Source organism: Oreochromis aureus, linkage group 17 (assembly GCF_013358895.1).
Source record: "Oreochromis aureus strain Israel breed Guangdong linkage group 17, ZZ_aureus, whole genome shotgun sequence".
Classification (NCBI taxonomy): domain Eukaryota; kingdom Metazoa; phylum Chordata; class Actinopteri; order Cichliformes; family Cichlidae; genus Oreochromis; species Oreochromis aureus.
The window spans coordinates 1,439,364-1,459,388 of record NC_052958.1 but is presented as its reverse complement, the minus strand read 5'-3'; the positions used below and the strand labels follow the sequence as shown (position 1 = coordinate 1,459,388).

Here is a 20,025-nt window from a genome sequence, read left to right as displayed (position 1 = left end):
TTTCCAACAAAATGAGCCTTAAAAACAAAAACAAAAGATGTTTGAAAGTCCCGCCCCTAATATTTAACAGGACAGTTTTTATGAAAAAAAAAATCCATTTACTTTGATTGTTTGCAGATGGAGGCGGAAAACTGTGGGTTTGGTTCCCACAGTTACCTAAAAATGACAGTTTAAAGGGACACTTATCAAAAAATGTTTATATATTTAATACTTTCTACACGAGGGACAAGATGGTGATTGTTAATAAGTGTGTGTCATTGACAGAAGTGACCACCGGGCCTTTGCTAGCGAGTCAGAGTCACACTGATGTATCGAACTGAAGCCTGAATGGACGTGCACCTATTCACTGACTGTCAGCTAACGCGAGCAGCTAAGCTCTTATTTTAATGAGCACAACAAACATTCCCAAATCTTTTTCTTCTAACCAGGAAATCTTTAGGATTTGAACTGTGTGCCAAACTCCTCCCACCTCATGACAAACTGGTTGGAATAAAAAGTGAATCATTTAATTGGAAAACAACAGATGAATGTTAAAATACAGCTGCAAAATGTAAATGTATTATTAAGAAAGAGAGACTTCTGACATCAGAAACCATATTTCAGGATTTGCTGCACAATCCTCGGCTGTCCACTCAGTGTAAATGCTAAAGACAGCAGCTCTCTCTATGCTGTCTGCCATCAGTATATCTGAGACTTGATGAATATATATATGAGAGAGAGATGGATATATATAAAGATAGAGGGAGCGAGAACATGCCTGCTGTTTTTATGTCATATCACACACGCACAGACGCATCACTTCCTTGTGGTCCTGCATGAGATCAGAGTCGCAGCAACCCCTCAGCTGTCACTCAAACACAGATACCTGGTGTGGGCGGGGCTGCGACAGCTCAGAAATCTGGCAAGTGGAATGTTTTTATTTGCAGGAGAACGTGTGTGTCTTTGCCTGCGTGTGTGTGTCTGTTTGGTTGTGTGTGCCATATGCGGTGCACCAGGGAGGGCTCTCTGCAACATATTGGTGTGCGTACGTAGTGGTTAATAATAGCAGCAAGCACATACAGCGATGGCAGCTCTGATGTGTGTGACAGTTTTACAGCCGCGCACACCCAGACACGGTAACGCACGTGTGTGTACACATGCATGTACACGCGCGCACACACACACAACAGACAGAGACCTCGCTGCCACTGAGCCCTTCGTCTTTGCTGAGTTCTCGATTTTATCACAGATCCTGATAAGTAAAAACAACCACTTCCCACCCACGGTGCCTCGCCCTCAGCCCCTCCCCTTATCCTCCATATGTGGGCGCATACAAACATATAGCACAGTGAAACTCACACCCACACACACATACACAAATGTGCAGTCTTAACCACCCTGGAACCATCGTCCTCTCAAAACACACCAATACCTACGACGTGCACGCCCGTTCAGCTCATTGTAGCTGTGGTAGTGTTTGTGCTGTGCTGGGTGGCAGATTTAAGTTTTGTTGGGGGGGTCAGCGACTGCTGCCTGCAGCAGCACAGATACCCAACCTGTCGTCCGGATCGGTCTCTAGGCGAGGCGGGGAGGGAGAAATAGAGTCGCAGCAGCATCACTCAGCTCGGACGTGTCCAATCAGAAAGAAGACACAGACCCTGGGCTCAGTGGCCCAGCCTGGCAAGCAAAAGAAAGGGAGCGAGAGAGAGACGGCAAGAGAGGCCAGAGCATAGCAGAGGGCCACCCAGTCCCCGGGATTAGCCTCAGAGCTTGGCAGAATCTGGCCGAAGCTGAGAGAGCGACCTGGCGCCTGGCGCCTGTTGTGGGCCAGGTTAGCAGGCAGAGCGACAGACAGAGCAGGCATGCTCGGCGGCTCTGTGGCCGGTCTGGAGTGGCTCACCCATATGGTGCATCGCTCTGTTCCTGCTCTCTGTCTAAATCCATATGCCGCTGGTGGAAAGGTGCCCCCGCCCCACCCACCCCTCTCCACACTCCCCTAACTCACAAGGGAGGTGTTTGGAGGTAAAGCCCTGAAGGCTTGTAACCCCCTTCCTACTTCTTAACCCCACAGAGCTGCTTAGCCTATTGTCACTACAATCTGCTACCATAGCCTTCGTGCCCCCACCCCTCCACCACCACCACCCTCTCTTTCTCCTCTCGTCTTTCTTTCTCGTCCTTTTATCTCCCTTTGGCACCTGATAATCGATGAACTTATTAACTGCTAATTATTCAAGCTGTGGATCGAGGATCCCTCGCCGTCCCTCTAAAAGACAGCGAGAGGGAGAAAGGGGGGAACTTCTCCACTCTGTTCTGCCAAATGAAGTGGTTTATATTGCCCATTCATTTGGATTAAGTGCATTCAGGCTGCAGTGTTTGGGATGTGAAGATTTTGTCAGATTGCTATCAGTAGCATTCAACATTAATCCCCATTTTGTTCAGCCAGTTGATAGCACTCGTTTAGCGAAAGCCCCGGAGACTGTCATATCGAAATACAGGATTTTAATGGGTTTCATCAGTGATGATTGTGTGTGTGCGTCTAAAGATGTGCCTTCTACTCTGTTCTGTTTTTGCAGGAGGTCCTTCAGACGATACCAAAGTTCTGCTTTCCCTTTGACGTGGAAAGGTACGATTCCTCTCCCTCTCTTCCTCGTTTTAATTTTTTAAGCAGCGCAGCTCACTTTCAGCTCAAGAACACGTCCTCGCACATACCACGAGGAGCTATAAGCTACTAGTTGATGATGTTGTCACACGCCAGCTCACCGACCATCCTTTTAGGTGGTCTTTAAAACTACGAATCGAACTTAAACCAAGAAAAACAAACCAAAAATGGGAATGCTGTGATCGTCATATTAATGATGAAGCGACAGGTTTTATTAGTGATGATGCTGATGAGGTCATCAGCGACAGGCCCACATGATCCAGTTGTGGTTAGTGAGATTTCCTGTGAGTGCAAATGTGTCCCAAGTTCAGAATATAAGGGAGCGTGTTTCTATACGCACTATAGGTCCAATCAGATCAGCAGCCTGAGAGCAGCACAGCTCTTATTTTTAGTAAGTGACACGGTAAAAACTCCCATTTTTAAAGACAGAAAGGAGAGCGAGTGGGAGGGGAGGACTCCTTGGTATTTTTACTGAAGCTGAGCTGCTGCCATCTAGTGTTGAAGGCGTGTACTGAGCTTTAGTGGGATTTACCTTGGGGTTGGAAAAGCTTTTCACTGGTTTTTTCTTTTGTACCAGTCATACTTGAATTATATGACATCAGATTTGGAGCTTGACTGGAGATTTAGCTCGTAGGGAATTTTTCTTTTTGAATGAGACCTTCTTTCTGGTCCAGTTACATCAAATTGTGTTTTGTTGTCCTGTTTCTTAAATTTGTGTGTTTTCGTTTTAAACACTTATGCGGTGTGAGTTTTTTGTGAGCGTGCACAGCACGTGTCCCTCGTTTTGTCGCCCAGGGTCTCCCAGAGTCAGGTGGGGCAGAATTTCACCTTTGTGCTGACGGACATCGACAGCAAACAGAGGTTTGGTTTCTGCCGACTCACCCAAGGCTGCCGGGTCTGCATATGTCTGCTCAGGTAACACACACACTCGCCAAACGGTGTTTAACCTTCTCTATGAAGAGTCTTTAGTCTTATTCCTCCCAAAGTGTTTTCTACATTTGTATTTCATTAAGGTGAATCCTGAACCTCGGTATCTTTACAGGTTTTTTTATTTTTATTAAAGAAACATTAAACACAATTTCCATAAATGTCAAGCAGCGAGGTTACTAAAAGGCAAACTGCACATCACAAATACACAAAAATACAGAGAATATGTGTGACTTGCTCAGACGTGGCCGTCTTTATTTACTCGTTCAGATAACCCAGACTTGCTCTGCCCTCTTTAAATAAAAATCATAAATTCTATGGATCGCTCCAGAACTGTGTTTAATTTTTTTCATGTATTTATCAAGTTTGATGGAGAGGAAAAAAAAAAATTAGCCGATCTTTGAAGTGAACACAGATTTTTAAGGCAGCATTTTCATTCATTCTCACACTTCACACTGAGCTGCTCTATGCCAGAATAACAAATTTTATAGTCTCATCTGCCCACACAAATATGTTACTGATGTGCCTATAATTATCCAAAAGTTTAGCACTTTTTGATATTTTCATAGGTGGATTTCTCCTATCACAGCGCACATAAATGAGGACACCAAACCCACGAAAAGAAAAAAAAGGCATTTTCTTTGCATAATTGCGCTCCGACAAAGGCTATTATCATTTAATTCCCATGTAATTGCATGTTGACACAGTGTTTTTACAGATGTAATTAACTTTGCCATGACACAGAAGAGGCCACTGCAGTGACGATCTCAGTGGAGTGGACTGTGCACGCGAATATGAGCTGAGGAGGGAAAAGTACAAAAACTATATTTTTAATGAATGCGTTAAGCAGTCGAACAAATAACAAACCGCACGATGAGGACAAAGGCTTTCTTTCCTTTTCTGTTATTGTAAAGCTGCTTGTGTGTGTGTGTGTGTGTGTGTGTGTGTGTGTGTGTGTGTGTGTGTGTGTGTGTGTTGATGGACAGTCGTGGGTTTGTCGCTGCCCTGATGAGCTGCTGTGAAGAACAGTGTCCCCCTTCCCCACACCACCCACCCTTCCTGGCCATCTTCCATGGCCTTTGTTTTTCTTTCTCCCTCTCTCTCTGTCTCTCTTGCTCTCTCTCCCTCTCCCCCTCGCCGTCTCTCCCTCTCTTTTCTCCTCGTTATTCGGCTACTGCCACAGTGCGACAGCAAAGACGCTTGGCCCATAATTATGCATGAAGCTTCGCTGCCAATTAGCAGAGGCTCCCCTGTCCCTCTCGCTGAGTTAGACATGCTAATTCATTTGACATATGATGTATAAAATTCATTATGCATTCTGAGTAGTTTGCATGGCTCGCTTCATTTATAATAATGTAATGTATAGAAAGTTTTTTTTTGTTTTGTTTTGTTCATTTAAAATTGTTAATGCGCAGCCCGGTTATGTTTTTATTTTTTTACTTTTATTTCATCTTAAATATCCCCGCTGTGTCAGGAAACGATGAGCGAGAACATTTAAAAGGATTAAAATGTGTAAAAGAAATGTGCAGATAAAGTTCTTCAAGGTCCTCGGTCACGACTTTATTATCTTTGTTTATTATTCTTAAATATGTTAGTAATTCAAAATGGGATTAAAGGAAAATATAAAATTAAGATAATAAAAGTAGTTTTTTCTTCATCAAGTCAACATCAGTTTGTCTGGTTTCAAATGTGAAACAAGACGACGACGGCCCGAGCCAACATGTTTATATTTGTTCTTTTAGGTCCCAAATATAAAATAGGACTCATTAAAACAGTTTGCGTCTGTGATTGCTCGAGTGCTGGGACCGTAAAATTGTCACCTCTGCTTACGGGAGGAAGTGCCTTAATGAGCAGGACAGTTTTATGTGGACAGCTCTTTGTAGTGTCGTTGCTGAAGTCGTGACCAAAAACACCGCGCTTCCTCCAGGCAGGGCTCTGAAAGGGGGGAAAGATGCACACACGCACGCACGCACACAAACACACATGCACGCACACAAACACACACGCACAAACACACACACGCACAAACGCACACGCACAAACGCAAACGCACACACACAAACACGCACAAACGCACACGCACGCACACAAGCACACGCACGCACGCACGCACGCACACAAACACACACACACACACAAACACGCGGACACGCACACACACACGCACAAACACACACACACACACGCACAAACGCACACGCACAAACACGCACGCACACACAGTGTACTTTTAATTCTGTCGTTTTCACCCCAGCAGGATGACCAAAGCCTGCTTTTCGTGTAATTAATGAGTAAAATAAAGTTTTGGATAAATCACAGCTGAGGCTTCTGAATCGATTTAACTTGCTTTTGGTTTAGTGGTCGCTCGTCCCTGTACTTAACCCCCGACCCCAGAAAGTAGTCGTGTAAGGCAGTCTTCAGTGAGCCGTCTACAAAGTGTGAGATGACTTACGATTACAGGTGCCTGTGCGTTAAGTAAGATTTAAGACCCATCTACAGGAACAGGAATAACTGTCATGCTAAACACCCAACAGGTACTTTATGGGAGGAAAAGAGGCTCCATGACACCGATGAGCCCCAACATTCAAACCGCCGGGACAAAACTGCTCTGACCTGTCAGAGGTGCATGGCAGCAGAAGAGGGTCTTTGTGATTGGGTCTCAGGCTTTTTTAAGGTAGTTTGTGCTTTGAGGGGGCGGCTGCTGCTGCTGCTGCTGCTGCTGGGGAGTTGTGTCGCTACATGTGGTCTCCTCGGTGGGCAACAAAGTTGCTTTTAATTGTTCAGAGGTTTAATAAGTAGCTCTCTTACAGCAGTAATTTGGCTACTTTGTTTCATTTTCAGTCTTTGCTTTGTGCAGTTCTTCTCACACCAAAGTTTCAAAGTCTTGTTTTATATTTTTGTGTCTTCGTGTCCATAATGCTCCGATTACAAAGCTCCAAAGGCGCGTGTTGTCTTTCGTTAGATGGTCCAAGTCTGGGATGCAGAGCGCTGTGAAGGCTGTGAGTGGGTCGCAGATTAACTGGTTCATTCACTGAGTGCATGGCACTTTGGGGAGACGTGTTTAAAATGGCAGGAGAGATTGCGGGGGCCCCCACGCACCGAGCACTCCACTGATAGATGCCTCTCTGTCTCTATCGGAGGATTTGTGAAGCACAAACAGATCTGAGCAATGAACTGTGACGAGTAGGAGTATCTCTCTCTAAGCTTTCCAAACTTTAACTTTGCCCATACAGGAAGCAGAGGGGGGGGGGGGTAGAGCAAAACTGTGTCTCATTTAACTTTTATTCATTTGATTGCATTTGAATAAAGGGGAAAAAATCGTCCTATTGTAAGAATATTGATAATTTGCAGTTGGCTGTCGCCACGGTGATAATGTGCTTTCCTGTAAAGCAGAGGATTTACAGCACCAGCAGCACAACGACTGTGAGAGTCGTATTTACGTCTCCTTCTGTGGTGAAAAATGAAGGATTAATGTCCAGAAGCCTGGTTTTTAAACACGAGGCTCAGATAATACCCGGACTTTGTTCTCTCTTGGTCGTTATATCAGACTGAAGTTGTGTAAACTGACCCCTCGAGCAGATATTTGCCTTTTGACGTGGCAGAAATAGGTCTGCAGGTTGATATCTGGTCACCAAATTAACATCCGCGTGTTTGATTGGGCCTCTACAGCAAGTGTGACCCGATTGCGGTAAATCTTCATGCAGATGTCACAAAATCGTCGCGTTAAGAGACTGATTGTTTCAGACTAATGGTCACTCAGCCTCTCTGATTGGTGCGCTTCGCTGCACCTCTCCTCGTCATTGGCCCCTCGTGGATTTATGTGATCTGAAAATTTGCATCAAGTCCACTTTATTGTTTTCTAGTTGTCTGTTAATTCCAGTCTGCGGAGCAGCCAGTGACCCATGCCCTGCAAACTTCCTCCAGCCGACTGTCTGAGCAGCGTTTTATTAGCTTCTAAATCCACAGACGCAAAACTTTACCTTTAGAAATACGAGGCCAATTTAAGGCTTTTAATTCCGATAAAGTAATTGTCGGTGTCGTTCACTACAACTTCTCAATTTGATAATCAAATAAAAAACAGCCCACGTTTGATTGACCGGCTCATTTGGCCACTAATTCTTTTTCCCAGCCCTGCAATCCCAGAGAGTTAATGAAGCATTAATGGGAGTCTCTGTTTATTTAATGGCAGTGCTAGTCCTTACTCACAGTCATTATACATGCAGTGTTTAAAACTGCATGTTAAGAGCCGAATGAAATAAAAATTCAATAAGTTGATAGGACACCATGTTTTTATTATTTGATTGCATAACATTAAACGAGCTGAGGCCTCGCAGCTTTGGTGCCAAAAGGAAAATGTTGGCCATCTTCCACCCAGAAACGAGTCGACTTGGCCAAGAAAATGTCAACTTTGTAAAGAAAGCCATGCTGCAGATGCTTTTAGCTTATGGTGGGTGTACTTGGTGATTAGCTTGAACACAAACACTGCAGTATAAATTATTTTTGAGCTTGTTAATGAATTTATTTATTTTACATTCATTACATAAGGAAAAGCTTTTTTTTTCTAAATATGCAAAAGGCATAAGAAGAAGCAGAGGAGGGGGTGGGGGGTGGGGGGTGGGGGGGCATTTTTGTTAAGCCTGTGCATCTGGGAGCGGCATGCTTGTAAACCATAGCATCCCTCCACATCACACGAAAGCTGTGCTGCTTTTTCTTTTTTCCTAAAGAATCTAAAATCCATTGTTTTTGTTTTCTCTGTTCATTTAAAGAGCAGACATGGCGGGAATTCTTGGAATGCCGAGGGCCCAAAGCACGAAAGAATGCGATAATAAGGACGAGATAGCATTTAATTTCTCCTCAGTGTAACGACGACTCTAACAGAACCCATGCCCTGTATGCAGTTTGATCTTCAGGTCACGCTCGTTCGTGCAACACACACGTTTATCGGGGAGTGACGTGCACGTCCTGCTTTGATTCGTCACCTCCCGGTTTCATGACTGAATGAATGAATGAAAGCTTTTCCCTGTGCTGCACGTTAACACGTTCCTCTCTGACTCTTGCAGTTACCTACCCTGGTTTGAAATCTACTACAAGCTTCTAAATACCCTGGCAGACTACTTATCCAAACAACAGGTAATCTGGTCTTTTTCTGTGTATCGACTATTTACACTTGTGCTCTAATGGAAAACAAAATGAGGAAAGGGCTAGTGGGATTTTCCTGAGAGACACGCAAACACTGCACCGCGGCGAGATGTTTTCCTGCATTGTGTTCTCGCTCGTCTTTGGCGAGCAACCGTCTCGGGCTCGACTCGCTTCCTGTTGTTAGCAGCAACAGTGTTGACATTTCACAGACCAAACGCTGATCTGACACTGGAAGTTATTCCTGATGATTTACTGGAATACAAATCGTTAAGAACAAAAAGTTCCCACGCACACACACAAACACACACGCAGACGCGTGTACTCCACTAAAGTCTTTTCCCCTGACTTTTCGCTGCATTGTACTAGCAGAGGGAGGGGAAATGTAAAATATGCAACAAACTGGGGAGATGCGCGGCGTCTAGTGCAGCGGGTGTAGGTGATGTTCCACTGTTTAGACTGAAGAGAGGGGAGGGAGCGAGGAAGGGAGGGAGCTTTGGGATCACTTTCAATTGTCATGTAGTCACTGCTTCTTCCAAGATCCTCTGAGAACAGCGATCAGGACAAAGTGTCTGTCTAAAGTAGACAATGGCAGACACGCAAACTCCTGCAGTTCATCAGAATAATGTAATATGAGGAGAGAGGAGGGGGGGTGGGGGGCAAAAACAGATCAGGACAGTTTGTGCGAGGAAGACGGAGACAGAAGGATAGCTGGAAATCCTGGGTGACTGAAGTGTTAGTGTGCATGATTTGGTTTCTATTTACCCCGCTGTCCGTTCCAGGCGAGAGGGAGATGTTGACAGACGAGGGAAGACAGAAGAGCGATGAGGGTTTAAGGCGAGGGGTAAATGAACTGTTTCCCCAGGCCGTGTTGCTGACCATGCGTGTGAGCATTGAGGCTCTCATGACAGGAGGCTGTTCGATTGCACCCCTCCCTCCTTAACCCTCCTTCTCTTTACTGTATATTGCCGCCTATTGCTTCTATTTCTTTTCCACTTCATGCACGCACACACACACAAATGCTGCACGTTTATTTGCAGGCACAAGCAGCGGCTCGTAGACAAAACCAAAACAAAGTTCTCAGAGATGAAGTTGAAGCAAACAGTCGTGCCTCCTTTTTATTTCTCCACCAGGAGGCCGAGAGTGTGAATGGTAATCTTGTCATAGAGCCATAAATGCTGGAGGAATCATCTCAGGCCTGATCTGTGGTCAGACCGCGTTCTCTGACGGCTTCCTGCAGCCTCTGTCTGTGCAGCGAGGGGTGGGGGCGGGGGGGCTTAATTACTGACAGCCCGCTCTCGGGCTGTAAATCAATGCCGACGGATAATAAGCGTCTGCGGCCCGTCTTTTAACCTCGCCGTTTCTCATTAAACATATGTCGGCCGGATGTTGCGGAGCCCTTCAGGCCTCGCTGCGGGACGGGCCTGTGGTCTGCAGCAGCGCCGTGTTTGAGATCGACACGTACCTTGTGACATCAACAAGACAAGTAAATAAAATTCACGCGTCTCTTTTCCTTGTTTGTTTGTCTCCCCTAGGAAAATGACTTGAACGACGTCCTGAACTCTCTGTATGATCTGCCTGTGCCAAAGCCCTTCACGCCAGTCAACCTGAGTGTGGTAGGTGTCTTATATTCCCCGTTATCGGAGGCAGAGACAGAAGGAGGGGACAGGTGGGTGACTGTGGCAGCGTGCAACTTTCAAAAAAGAATTAAAGTCGTCACAAAGAAGAAACGAGCACATAAGGGTGGAGGAAAACGGAGGTTGAGATAAATGAGAGAGCAGAGCAGTAGATGCTGTAGGTGGGAACAGCGACTGACACCCTGTTTGGAAACCGTTGTTTTGGCGTGCGCGTGCGATGAGCCTGAGCCGGACATGTTTAAAGTGGAAGCCTCCTTTCACAGCTCGCCGTGTCTCCGCTTATCAAAAAAGTGGAATGGCTTAACGAGCCCGGGTGGCTGAAAGCCGGCCTCTGACACAGCTCGTACATAAAACACTCGGCCTCTGTCACTTCCCCGTTTAAGAAGAGGTAATGGTTTCTCTCCAATATCTACATTTGAGTTTTTAGGGCCTCTGTAACAGGATCAAAGGGTTTGGTGGGAGCCTTTGTCCTCGGGGACCACCTCTCTTTGGGATTTTTGTTTTGTTTTTTCGGACCAATTAGACAAACAGCTGTAGAAGAACACTCGTCTAATTAAACATATGAATTTACAGCCTAACAAGACTAATACGAGGCAATCAATAAATCTCTGTGAAGGCTAACGAGTCCATTTTTTCCCGTCTGAGTCTCGGAGCTTGATTGGAAAAGAAACCCCAGAGAACAGAGGTGATAGCTTCATCTCTCCCTCGCTCTTTTTCTGGAGAAGCCACTAGTTTGATATTTAATTGATGAAGCAGAATTATTCCCTTAAAGTGTGTTTTTTGTTTTATCATGGCAGCCAAGAAGAAGAATCATTGTCCCCTTTCATCTGTGAACCCTCTCTCTCTCTCTCTCTCTCTCTCTCATTGTGCAAGAATGAGCAGTTGTATATTGCCACTGGGCAAGTACTGAGAGATCGGCGAAGCAAGGAGCCGGTGAGTGGAGGGGAATGAGCGAACGGCAGAGGAGGGAGGAGGCGAAATATGAAACTGCTGCTATACTAATCGCATGGGAGCCGCGGATTTCCAATTTGGCCAAATAAGCTGCGCTATCTTTTTAAATATAACAAAAACAAACTATCCTGGGCCTTGGTGTATGTTTCTTCTCCTCTGGAAAACAATCAAACTTTGTAAATGATTAATGCCCTTCCACACTGCTATATTCTGTCTCTGAATATCAAAAGTCTTTTTTCCCTTCTCTTTATGTTTAAAGCAAAGGCAATTGTACTCAAAAAATCTCCTTGATGCCTTTCCAGTTAACCCACTTTCAATGTTTTTATATAAACAAGTCTTCGAAAGAACAAGGGGGGGTGGGGGGGGGGGTGATAAGCAAGCAAACAGCCAATGAAAGGGAGGGTTGAGTTGAGGAGCACGGCTTGTGATGATCACAGTGCCGCGAATTTGTAACTTTGTTTAGTTACACAGAGCACAAGGAAAGGGAGGCGGAGAGTTACCGTGGTTACGGGTGGTGGTCCTTAGCCCCAAGTCCTCGATTTTACACTTTATTTATTTCTTATCATTTACCATAGATGATAAATGGGTAATGGCAGAGGTCCAGTCACTAGAAAGTCCAAAAGCGATTTCCAACGACGAGCTGAATTAACTCAACTTTTACGCTGATGACCAAGTGCTAATGCCGTCAACCAATCACGTGTGACTATTTGTGTGCAGTTTTATTTGTTCACAGCTCTACCTCTGCATCGAAGCTGCAGTGTAACCACAAACTAACCATCAGTGTTTCTCTACATGAACCAAAAACAGCGACGCTGTGCCTGACGTTGATTTAACTGTAATTCTAATCAGCACGTGGAAACGGGAGATGCTCCTTTGCTTTAATGTTTTCTGTCAGACATCACCGAGGGCAGGAAAATCACGTGGCTTTGTTTCTTACTTGGCAACAAGAAAAAACATTATTTTGTGCTGATCAGCAAAAAGTCAAAAAAGGATCTTTAAGAGAACTTATGGATATTAAGGCTAAGCGAGCGTCTGGTTAGTTTTAGCTGTGCGTGAGTTCTCCCGTCTCGGCGAGCAACCCCACATCTCGTTAAGCGATCAAAACGAATTTATTTTTATTTTTCAGCTGCAGAAAGTCGCCGTGCAAAATATGCATACAAATACGGCTTTAACAATAATACAAAGCTTCAGGGGAGAGACCTTGATGTCTGCTCCAGTTTCTGTTTATTTGCTGCGTCTTTATCTCTTCTGAGCTTTGTTCAACCAGCACGGTGACCGTCCGCTGGGAGCAAACTGATGGTTTACTCGTGAAAATTGGTTTTTCACATTTTTTTGACCTTAACTCACATTTATTTAAGGAGTGGAAGGGCTGTTTGTTTTACACTAAACTGAATATTCCTTTGTCGCCAGGCAAAGAATTCAAATAACATTAAATTATGATGATGTGCAAATAAAATATACTGTGTGTCTTTGTAGAAAGACTTTAACATATTCATAGAAATGCCCAGCTTTGGAGTGGATACAGAGTTTAGTCAGCGTTCAGCATCAAAGCGATCCTAAGATGAGCTCGCGGGCTGTCGTTCTTTGGAAACGCTGAATCGGTTTCGTCAATAATGTCAACGATGAAATCGGATGATCGAGCTCAGAACACAAACTGGATCCTTTTACCGTTAAAACAGGGGTGTTGAACTCCAGTCCTCGAGGGCCGGTGTCCTGCAGGTTTTAGATCTCACCCTGGGTCAACACACCTGAATCACATGATTAGTTCATCACCAGGCCTCTGGAGAACTTCAGGACATTTAAATCAGCTGTGTTGGATCAAGGACACATCTAAAACCTGCAGGACACCGGCCCTCGAGGCCTGGAGTTGGACACCTGTGCATTAAAAGTTTCCATGCTTTTTTCCTGCCTGACTGTGGTGGACTTTTAATGGGTGCTGCTGGGGGTGGTGGGTGTCTGAATTGCCGATTCTTCCAATGTTTGCACCAATTTCATTGTTGTGTAATTCATTACTGTTTCCTCCCAATGTAAAGGCCTAATGACTGTTTAATGAGTCAATGTTGGACACAAAGTTTCAAGTTTTGATCCGTTTTAACCTGATTTGTTTCAGTGTGTTTTTCAGAGACTCTAACCTGTGAACGAAGAGCTGCAACAGATGGTTGAGTCGAAGGCCTTAGAGAAGCGCAGGTGTACTTACAGGAGAGTGTGTGTGTGAGACACACAACAGTGTGTTTCACCTGGTGGTTTGTCTACCTCCAAACAGCACCTCTCTCAGGCCTCTTTGATCTGAACACTGAACCTGCCCTGCTCTCCCAAAGTGAGACAGGCAGCCCTGTGATCCTCTAAACAACCCGTGCGCGAGAGTGTGTGTCTGCGCGGAGTCGCGCACGCGTGCTCTCCGCGAGCCTTTTTAACGCTTAAATAAAGACTCCGTTTTCCACCGGAGACATCACCCCAGTCGGTGTCTACGGGGAGCTGAGCTGCTATTGAGCTTTCTCTGTTCTGTAGGCCTGATAAAAGCATTGCCACAGTTCAGACACCAGCTCAGCAATTCATATAGACAGAGCTGAAGATGAGCCATAAATCATAGAACAAAGTGAACGGCCTTTTTCTCTCCCTCTTCCCCTCGTTCTCTCCTGCGTGAGTGCCGTGCCTCGCTCGTGACCTTCCCTCTTCTTTCTCCTCATGTTTGTGTTTTCGCAGCACTCCTACTTCATCGCCCCGGATATCAATGGACTGCCAACTATCCCTGAGAGTGTAAGTATGCGTGGAAAAGAAAAGGAAGAAGAGATAAAGAGAAATCCCTGTATTCTGGGAACATCTTTGCCTCTAATCGTTTTTAATCAGATACACATGTCACTCTTTGAAATGATTGCATCATGCTCTTGTATCAGTTTTAGCTCCTGCGGTGCTTGTGCTTTTAATGTCAAGGTTCACAGACTGGCATGGCTGTTGGTAGATTCAAACTGAGCTCACATCCTTTGTTGATTTCTGCATTCAAATCTCAGCTCGAAGCTTTAAGGCGGGGACTTACAGCTATATGCCATCACGTTGGCTCTGTGTAAGGGATGCAATTAGCACAAGTTTGTCCTCCTTTTCCCAAACAGTGTGTGCAATCATACAAGTCCAACTGCTGCATTTCCCTCTGGCTTCAGTCTGTAGCGTTGGTGCTTTACTGCAAACGAGTTGTGCTAGGACAGTTTGTTACCAACCTGAATATCCTCCTGTTCTTGTCCATCTCCAGAGAAACCTGACAGAGTACTTTGTGGCCGTGGACATCAACAACATGCTCCAGCTCTACGCCAGCATGCTGCACGAACGGCGCATCATCATTACCTCAAGCAAGCTTAGCACTGTGAGTCCGACCCGTCAGACGCTCGACAAACACTCTGTCTTTGTGCTGCCATGTGCTTTTCTTTTTTTAATTCGAGTTGAGGTGGAGTTTTCAGTGCACGTGTGGGGCTGTTGTTGTCTTCGTGTGGAGCTCTAACACCCTCGTTATAAAGTATGTGGCTGAAGCATAGATTGAACATGAGTCCCTTCATCAATATTCCAGCAGGATATCAAACCCTAACAAGTACGCTGAGAATATTTATCTGACACGGCTTTGCTGCTTATGTGGAGAGAGCGGAACCGATCTGTCGACCCCTCCGCCCCCACCCGGTCTGACGAGCAGCAAAGCCCACGATAAAGCTGGATTATTTGAGTCCTATAATGGGAACGCATTAATGTCCACAGAGGTGGGCTTGATTCTCTCACATAAACTCACTTCTGTCTGTTTGCACGAAGGAGGAAATCTCTCATTCCATCCTCCCTCCGTTATCTTCGTGGCTGATGAGGCCAAACGTTTATGACGGATGAGACGGGAGAGGGAAGTGATGTCATCCTAGGCCTATCTGCATCTGCGGCGTTGCTGGTCCTGCCACGTCTGCAGAACACTTAGCAGCCACAGGGGCCCACGTCTGGCGTTTTGGGTGCTGGAGGGAACAGTTCCCAAGGTGTCCCACAGGAGCTATAATCAGGAAGACCTGTGAAAATTACTCAGCCCCTTAGAGGATTTCACCTGTCTCCCCTCAGCTCCTCAGACCAGCAGCACCTGTGCTCGAGATCCAAGCAGCACACGGTGCAGTGACAGGAGCGGTGCATGATGTAAATGATCAGACTAAAGGGTGAGAGTGTTTTTATTTCAGCAGGAATACTTGGGGGGAGGGAGGGGGGTGATTTTTTTTATTTTTTCCCTGTCTGTGATTTACAGTCCTCTGCTGCCCGAAGACAAATCTCAGCTTGTTTTTCTAACAAATATATGCCGACAGGATATTTTAAGAGCCTCCACGTCAGACCTTTACCTCTGTGAGCCTTTTATCCTCTGCAATTCTTCATCCACTCATCTATCCATCCATCTTCCTCGGGGAGAGGTGTTTTGGTTTGGTAGCATTATATGTCAGGAACTGCAGTACAAAAGTATTTTCACATCTCCGCTGGGATTACTAGCAGGCCCAGTGTTATTACTGCTCCTGTGATGCGTTATTTTTGTTGTTGGGCAGATTGACCTGCGAGTTCAAGCGGAAATGGCTGCCGCGATTCTCGAAGCCGTATATCTGAGCGTCTACGTACTTAACTTGAAAGCGCTCCGGCTCGTTATCCGGTTCCCCGTCTAGTGATCAAATATGTTACAGGATGAGAGAATTATAATTTATGTCAGAGTTCGTCCAAATGTTAGTTAAAGTGAGCGTTGGCAGCCACTGGATGGACAGCCAGTGTTTCTCCAGTCTGCTTGCTACAGATAGAAGATGTATGAGAGAAAGTATTGTTAGTAACATCGTTAGTACCATCCAGCTGCTTTTCACCACCTCCGCCTGTCCAGCATCTCAACCGAGCAGAGTGAGACGGGGAACACACACACACACACACACACACACACACACACACACACACACACAGATGTGCTGCATTTATTCTGCCTGCTCGAGGTGCTGCCTGTGTTAAAGCCCCCGGTGAACCCAGCGTGTCAGTCTGTCGGTACATGGCTGCCGCGTCTCGCAGGCAGCCAAAAGCAAAGGAATAAATCATGATCGTACAACAATGCGTCAGTTGACTTATTGCTGTTTCGTGACCAGAGGTGAATGGTACCGCTGTTTTCTTTTTTTTTGTTTTTTGTTTAAAAAGAAAAAAAAAAAGCCAGTCGGCGGTGGCGCAGGGGCGGGAGCCAGCCGTGCGTGCAGCCTTGTCATAGGCCCGTATAATAGGGCTGCATCGGCCCTTCCTCTAACTAGTCAGCTGGGAGGACCCCCTCTGCGTCTTTCATATGCCGAGGCCCCCCAGCTCTCCAGCCCAGCCTCTGCCCTGCATATCGCCCAAATTCACACAGCCCCGACCCCGACACTGGCTGACAGCAGCCCTCTCATCAGGCTGTCAGGCCTATGCTAACAAGGAGCTATCCATCCAGCGTGCCCTGGAGTGCCAGCTGCCTCTCTGTTTCCAGCCTTTTCCTCTGTTCCTTCCCCGTCTCTCTTTCTCCGACTTCTCTCTGTGTCTCTCCCCCCTCGCTCTCCGTCTTAGTAATTCTTTCTCTCTGACATATTATTTTCTGTCCATCTGTCTCTCACTCTCTCCCGCTACACCTCTCTTTTTCTCTGACTTTGCCTCCCTCTTCCTGGGAGTCTTAATGTGTCTGTCTGTTGTTGGGCAACTGCAGAACATCAAGACATCCTCCCCCCTCCTCCCCCCTCCTCCTTCACCACCTTCTCCTCCTTGTCCTCAATAGACTCATCTCTGCCCCATCTCTGCCATGTGTCTTAAGGTGTGTGTGTCGTCGCTGCGACGGTGTGCGTGCATATGTGCGTGCAGAGGGTGTTCGGATCGTCGGCTTCTTTTTTTTAAACATGCATCTGTTTGTGCGTGTCGTCTGCGCTCACAGGTGTTTGTACCTTATGCCTTATGTCTCTCTGTGAGGGACTGTGTGGGAGGCCTGGCGTTGGCTGCTGCCTGCGTTGTCCTGCGTGCCCTCTCTACCCCCCCCCCACCCCTACCCGTTTGTGGCATGCTTGCGTCGTACCGAGCCTGACACCGGCGTTTGTCAACAGAGGGAAAAGCAGAGCGTGGGTAATTGGTGACTACTCCGGAGAGAAGAGGGAAAGGCTAACACAGCAATACAATGACAGGGGGGGGAGGGACAGAAGGACAGCAGGAGGAGAGGAGGAAACGGAATAAGTAATGGAGACTTGGGATGAAAATGAGAAAACAGGATTGAATTTGGAGAGCGCGCAGGGACAAAGTTGGAAGGAAAGGCTGGCAGAGGGGAAGTGAGTCTTTAAGGCCGGTGTGAGGAGGTCAAGAGCGGCCGTGTTGATACCATTCCTCCTGTCAAATTGAATTAGGTCGCCCGCAGCAGCGGTTATTCTTTGCGCATTCTTGCTGCGTTTAAAGAAGAGTGAGCAGCTGGTTAAAGAGTCGGCGACCATCATAGGACCTCTTTAACTGCGATCGTGGCGACGTAGATTTTGTTTGTGCCTCATGTCAACCTGCGTTGCTCAGGTGAAGAGTAACGGGAACAGTATTGCAGACTCCGCAGAGCGTTGATGTCTCGGGTGGGTCTGGCTCTTAATTGAAGGGCGGCGCTGCTATTTGGTCATAAATGCAGTTTGGATGCAAAGTTGAGGTTTATTTATCTAAATGAGGTTTAAATATCTAAAAGTGGCAAATAAAATAAGTGTAAATATAAAAAAACCTCCCTTTTCTATTCTGGTGTTGATGGATCAGCAGGAAAAGCACAAAGAAAGGATCACATCACATCATTATTGATAAAACTGCTTGATTCGTGAGTTTATGGTGTCGACTTTGAGTTGCAAATTTTCTGCCTTTTCTCTTCGCTCTTCCATCTTCTCCAACTTTCACCTCCTCCTCTGTATCTCTCAGCATCTCTCGATCCCTCTCTTTTCGCTCTGTCCTTCCTTTAGTCTCACTGAATAGATCTGGGAAGACCCGTGTTAGTATGGACACTTTCTGTCTCGGCTACAGCACACTAAAAAGCTCTCAGGGCAGAACCAAAGACCTTGACTGCTTTTTGAAGCAGGCTGTCGCTGTATAATCGGTTAGCTTCTCTCAGAGGAAGGGGCAACACGCACACGCACACACACACGCACACACACACACACACACACACACACGCACAGTGTGTAGGAGGCAGGCAGCCCCTCATTACCGGGCATAGCCCTGGTCCCCGAGGACTGGACCCAGCACCTAATCCTGTATTTGTTCTTGGGGACTGTATCTGTGATTCTCCATTGAATGGAATATTAAGCACCCAGGTCTTTTGTGGAGCGTGTAAGCCATTTGGCTCCACTCATCTATTATTTATCAGCCTGGCAAATATTTTATCAGCCTTAGCCTCTCATGACCCACTCTCATGTGAAGCCCCCCTATAAATGAAGGAAAAAAACAGGGGTATCATTTTTTTTTTTTCAATTTATCCTCCTTTTACTTTTTGCCTCATTTGTTCTAAAACCAGGACAAGGACACGGCCGTGTGTATTAAGCTGAATTAGAGAAGCAAATATGTGAAGTATTCCTCTGGAGTTCCCTTCGAGTTACCTTATCTAAGGCGCGCTGCCGCTTCCACCGCTTTGGAGATAGCACATAAATGAAAAGTGAAATCTAGATTTGCTTTATAAATCATTATCTTAGTTTCAGACTCCCTTCTCGGCCGACTCCCCCAAGCCAGCCACCGAGTCTGAGAAGAAGAGAAGCAGAGACAGAGACTCCTGTTTTCACTTTCAACCTGAGAGTAAATCATGCCAGTTGGGGGGCTCACCTTGAGGCTTGGTGGAGATAATTGGAGTTGGTTAGCGAGGTGTTCTGAGCCATTACCTCCTGGTACCAGCGAATGGCTGGGGCTTGTCTCTCACTCCCAGAGGAGGGATACAGTAGCCTGTTGGCTCTGCACTTCGTGTGTGCGCGCGCACACGCATGCACACGTGGCACGTGTACACATGCGTGCATGCATAACCGCAGCCAGATCGGTGACCTTTCCCGATCACAATTTTAATGGCCCCTCAGCATCGTGAGGCTTCTGATCGTCACTTTTCCACCAAGTGCTTCACTTTCATACATTAATATTCATAACATTGATTTATTTTCAGAATTAACAAAAAACAGAAAAATAAAAACCCCAAACTGTTTGCCAGGGAATTAATCCTGACAGGAGCGTGGCATTGTTGTTTTATTTGAAGACAGCAGGAAGCAGAAATATGCATATGCAGATACACAGAGCAAGACACCAATTAAATGTTGATTAAGTCTTAACTATTGTGGGACTGCGTGTATGAGAGATTGCAGAGAGACAATTAAAACGGAACGGAAAAAAGAAAAGACGTTGGCTTTTTTTTTTCCTGGCCAAACACACACGCTAGGAGGAAACACACACACACACACACACACACACACACACACACACAGGCTTTCTGTTGTGAGCTTTTCAGATGTCCGGGCTTGATCTTTGGGTGGATTCAGAGGGGTGGGGCCCCTCTCTCTCTCAGGCAGGGGTGGTTTTCAGCCGCCGAGCTCGCCCGCTTTTGGCTGGTCAATTGTGACACTGCGTGTGTCAGCGAGCAGGGGGTCTCCTGGCAGTTGCGCGCGTGTGCGTCTGATAGCGTGTGTCCGCTTCACACATTGACTGTGAAGCTGCAGCAGTATAACAGCGGCTGCTGCTCCGGGGTCCCGGCGGTATTGGCCTAGCCTG

General features: G+C 46.2%; 1 protein-coding gene across 2 annotated transcripts in view; it reads left to right on the top strand.

Annotated features, from left to right (window-relative positions):
- dennd1b (DENN/MADD domain containing 1B) overlaps positions 1 to 20,025 on the top strand; it is a 94,288-nt gene that overhangs the window by 34,875 nt on the left and 39,388 nt on the right. Inside the window, exons 4-10 of one of the 2 annotated variants that reach the window (XM_031739750.2) lie at positions 2,553 to 2,602; positions 3,434 to 3,553; positions 8,626 to 8,695; positions 10,237 to 10,317; positions 11,212 to 11,271; positions 13,993 to 14,046; positions 14,534 to 14,644. In XM_031739750.2, coding sequence (XP_031595610.1) covers positions 2,553 to 2,602; positions 3,434 to 3,553; positions 8,626 to 8,695; positions 10,237 to 10,317; positions 11,212 to 11,271; positions 13,993 to 14,046; positions 14,534 to 14,644 — 546 coding nt within the window. The remainder of the gene's footprint in view (positions 1 to 2,552; positions 2,603 to 3,433; positions 3,554 to 8,625; positions 8,696 to 10,236; positions 10,318 to 11,211; positions 11,272 to 13,992; positions 14,047 to 14,533; positions 14,645 to 20,025) is intronic. The other variant, XM_031739751.2, reaches the window with a different exon arrangement.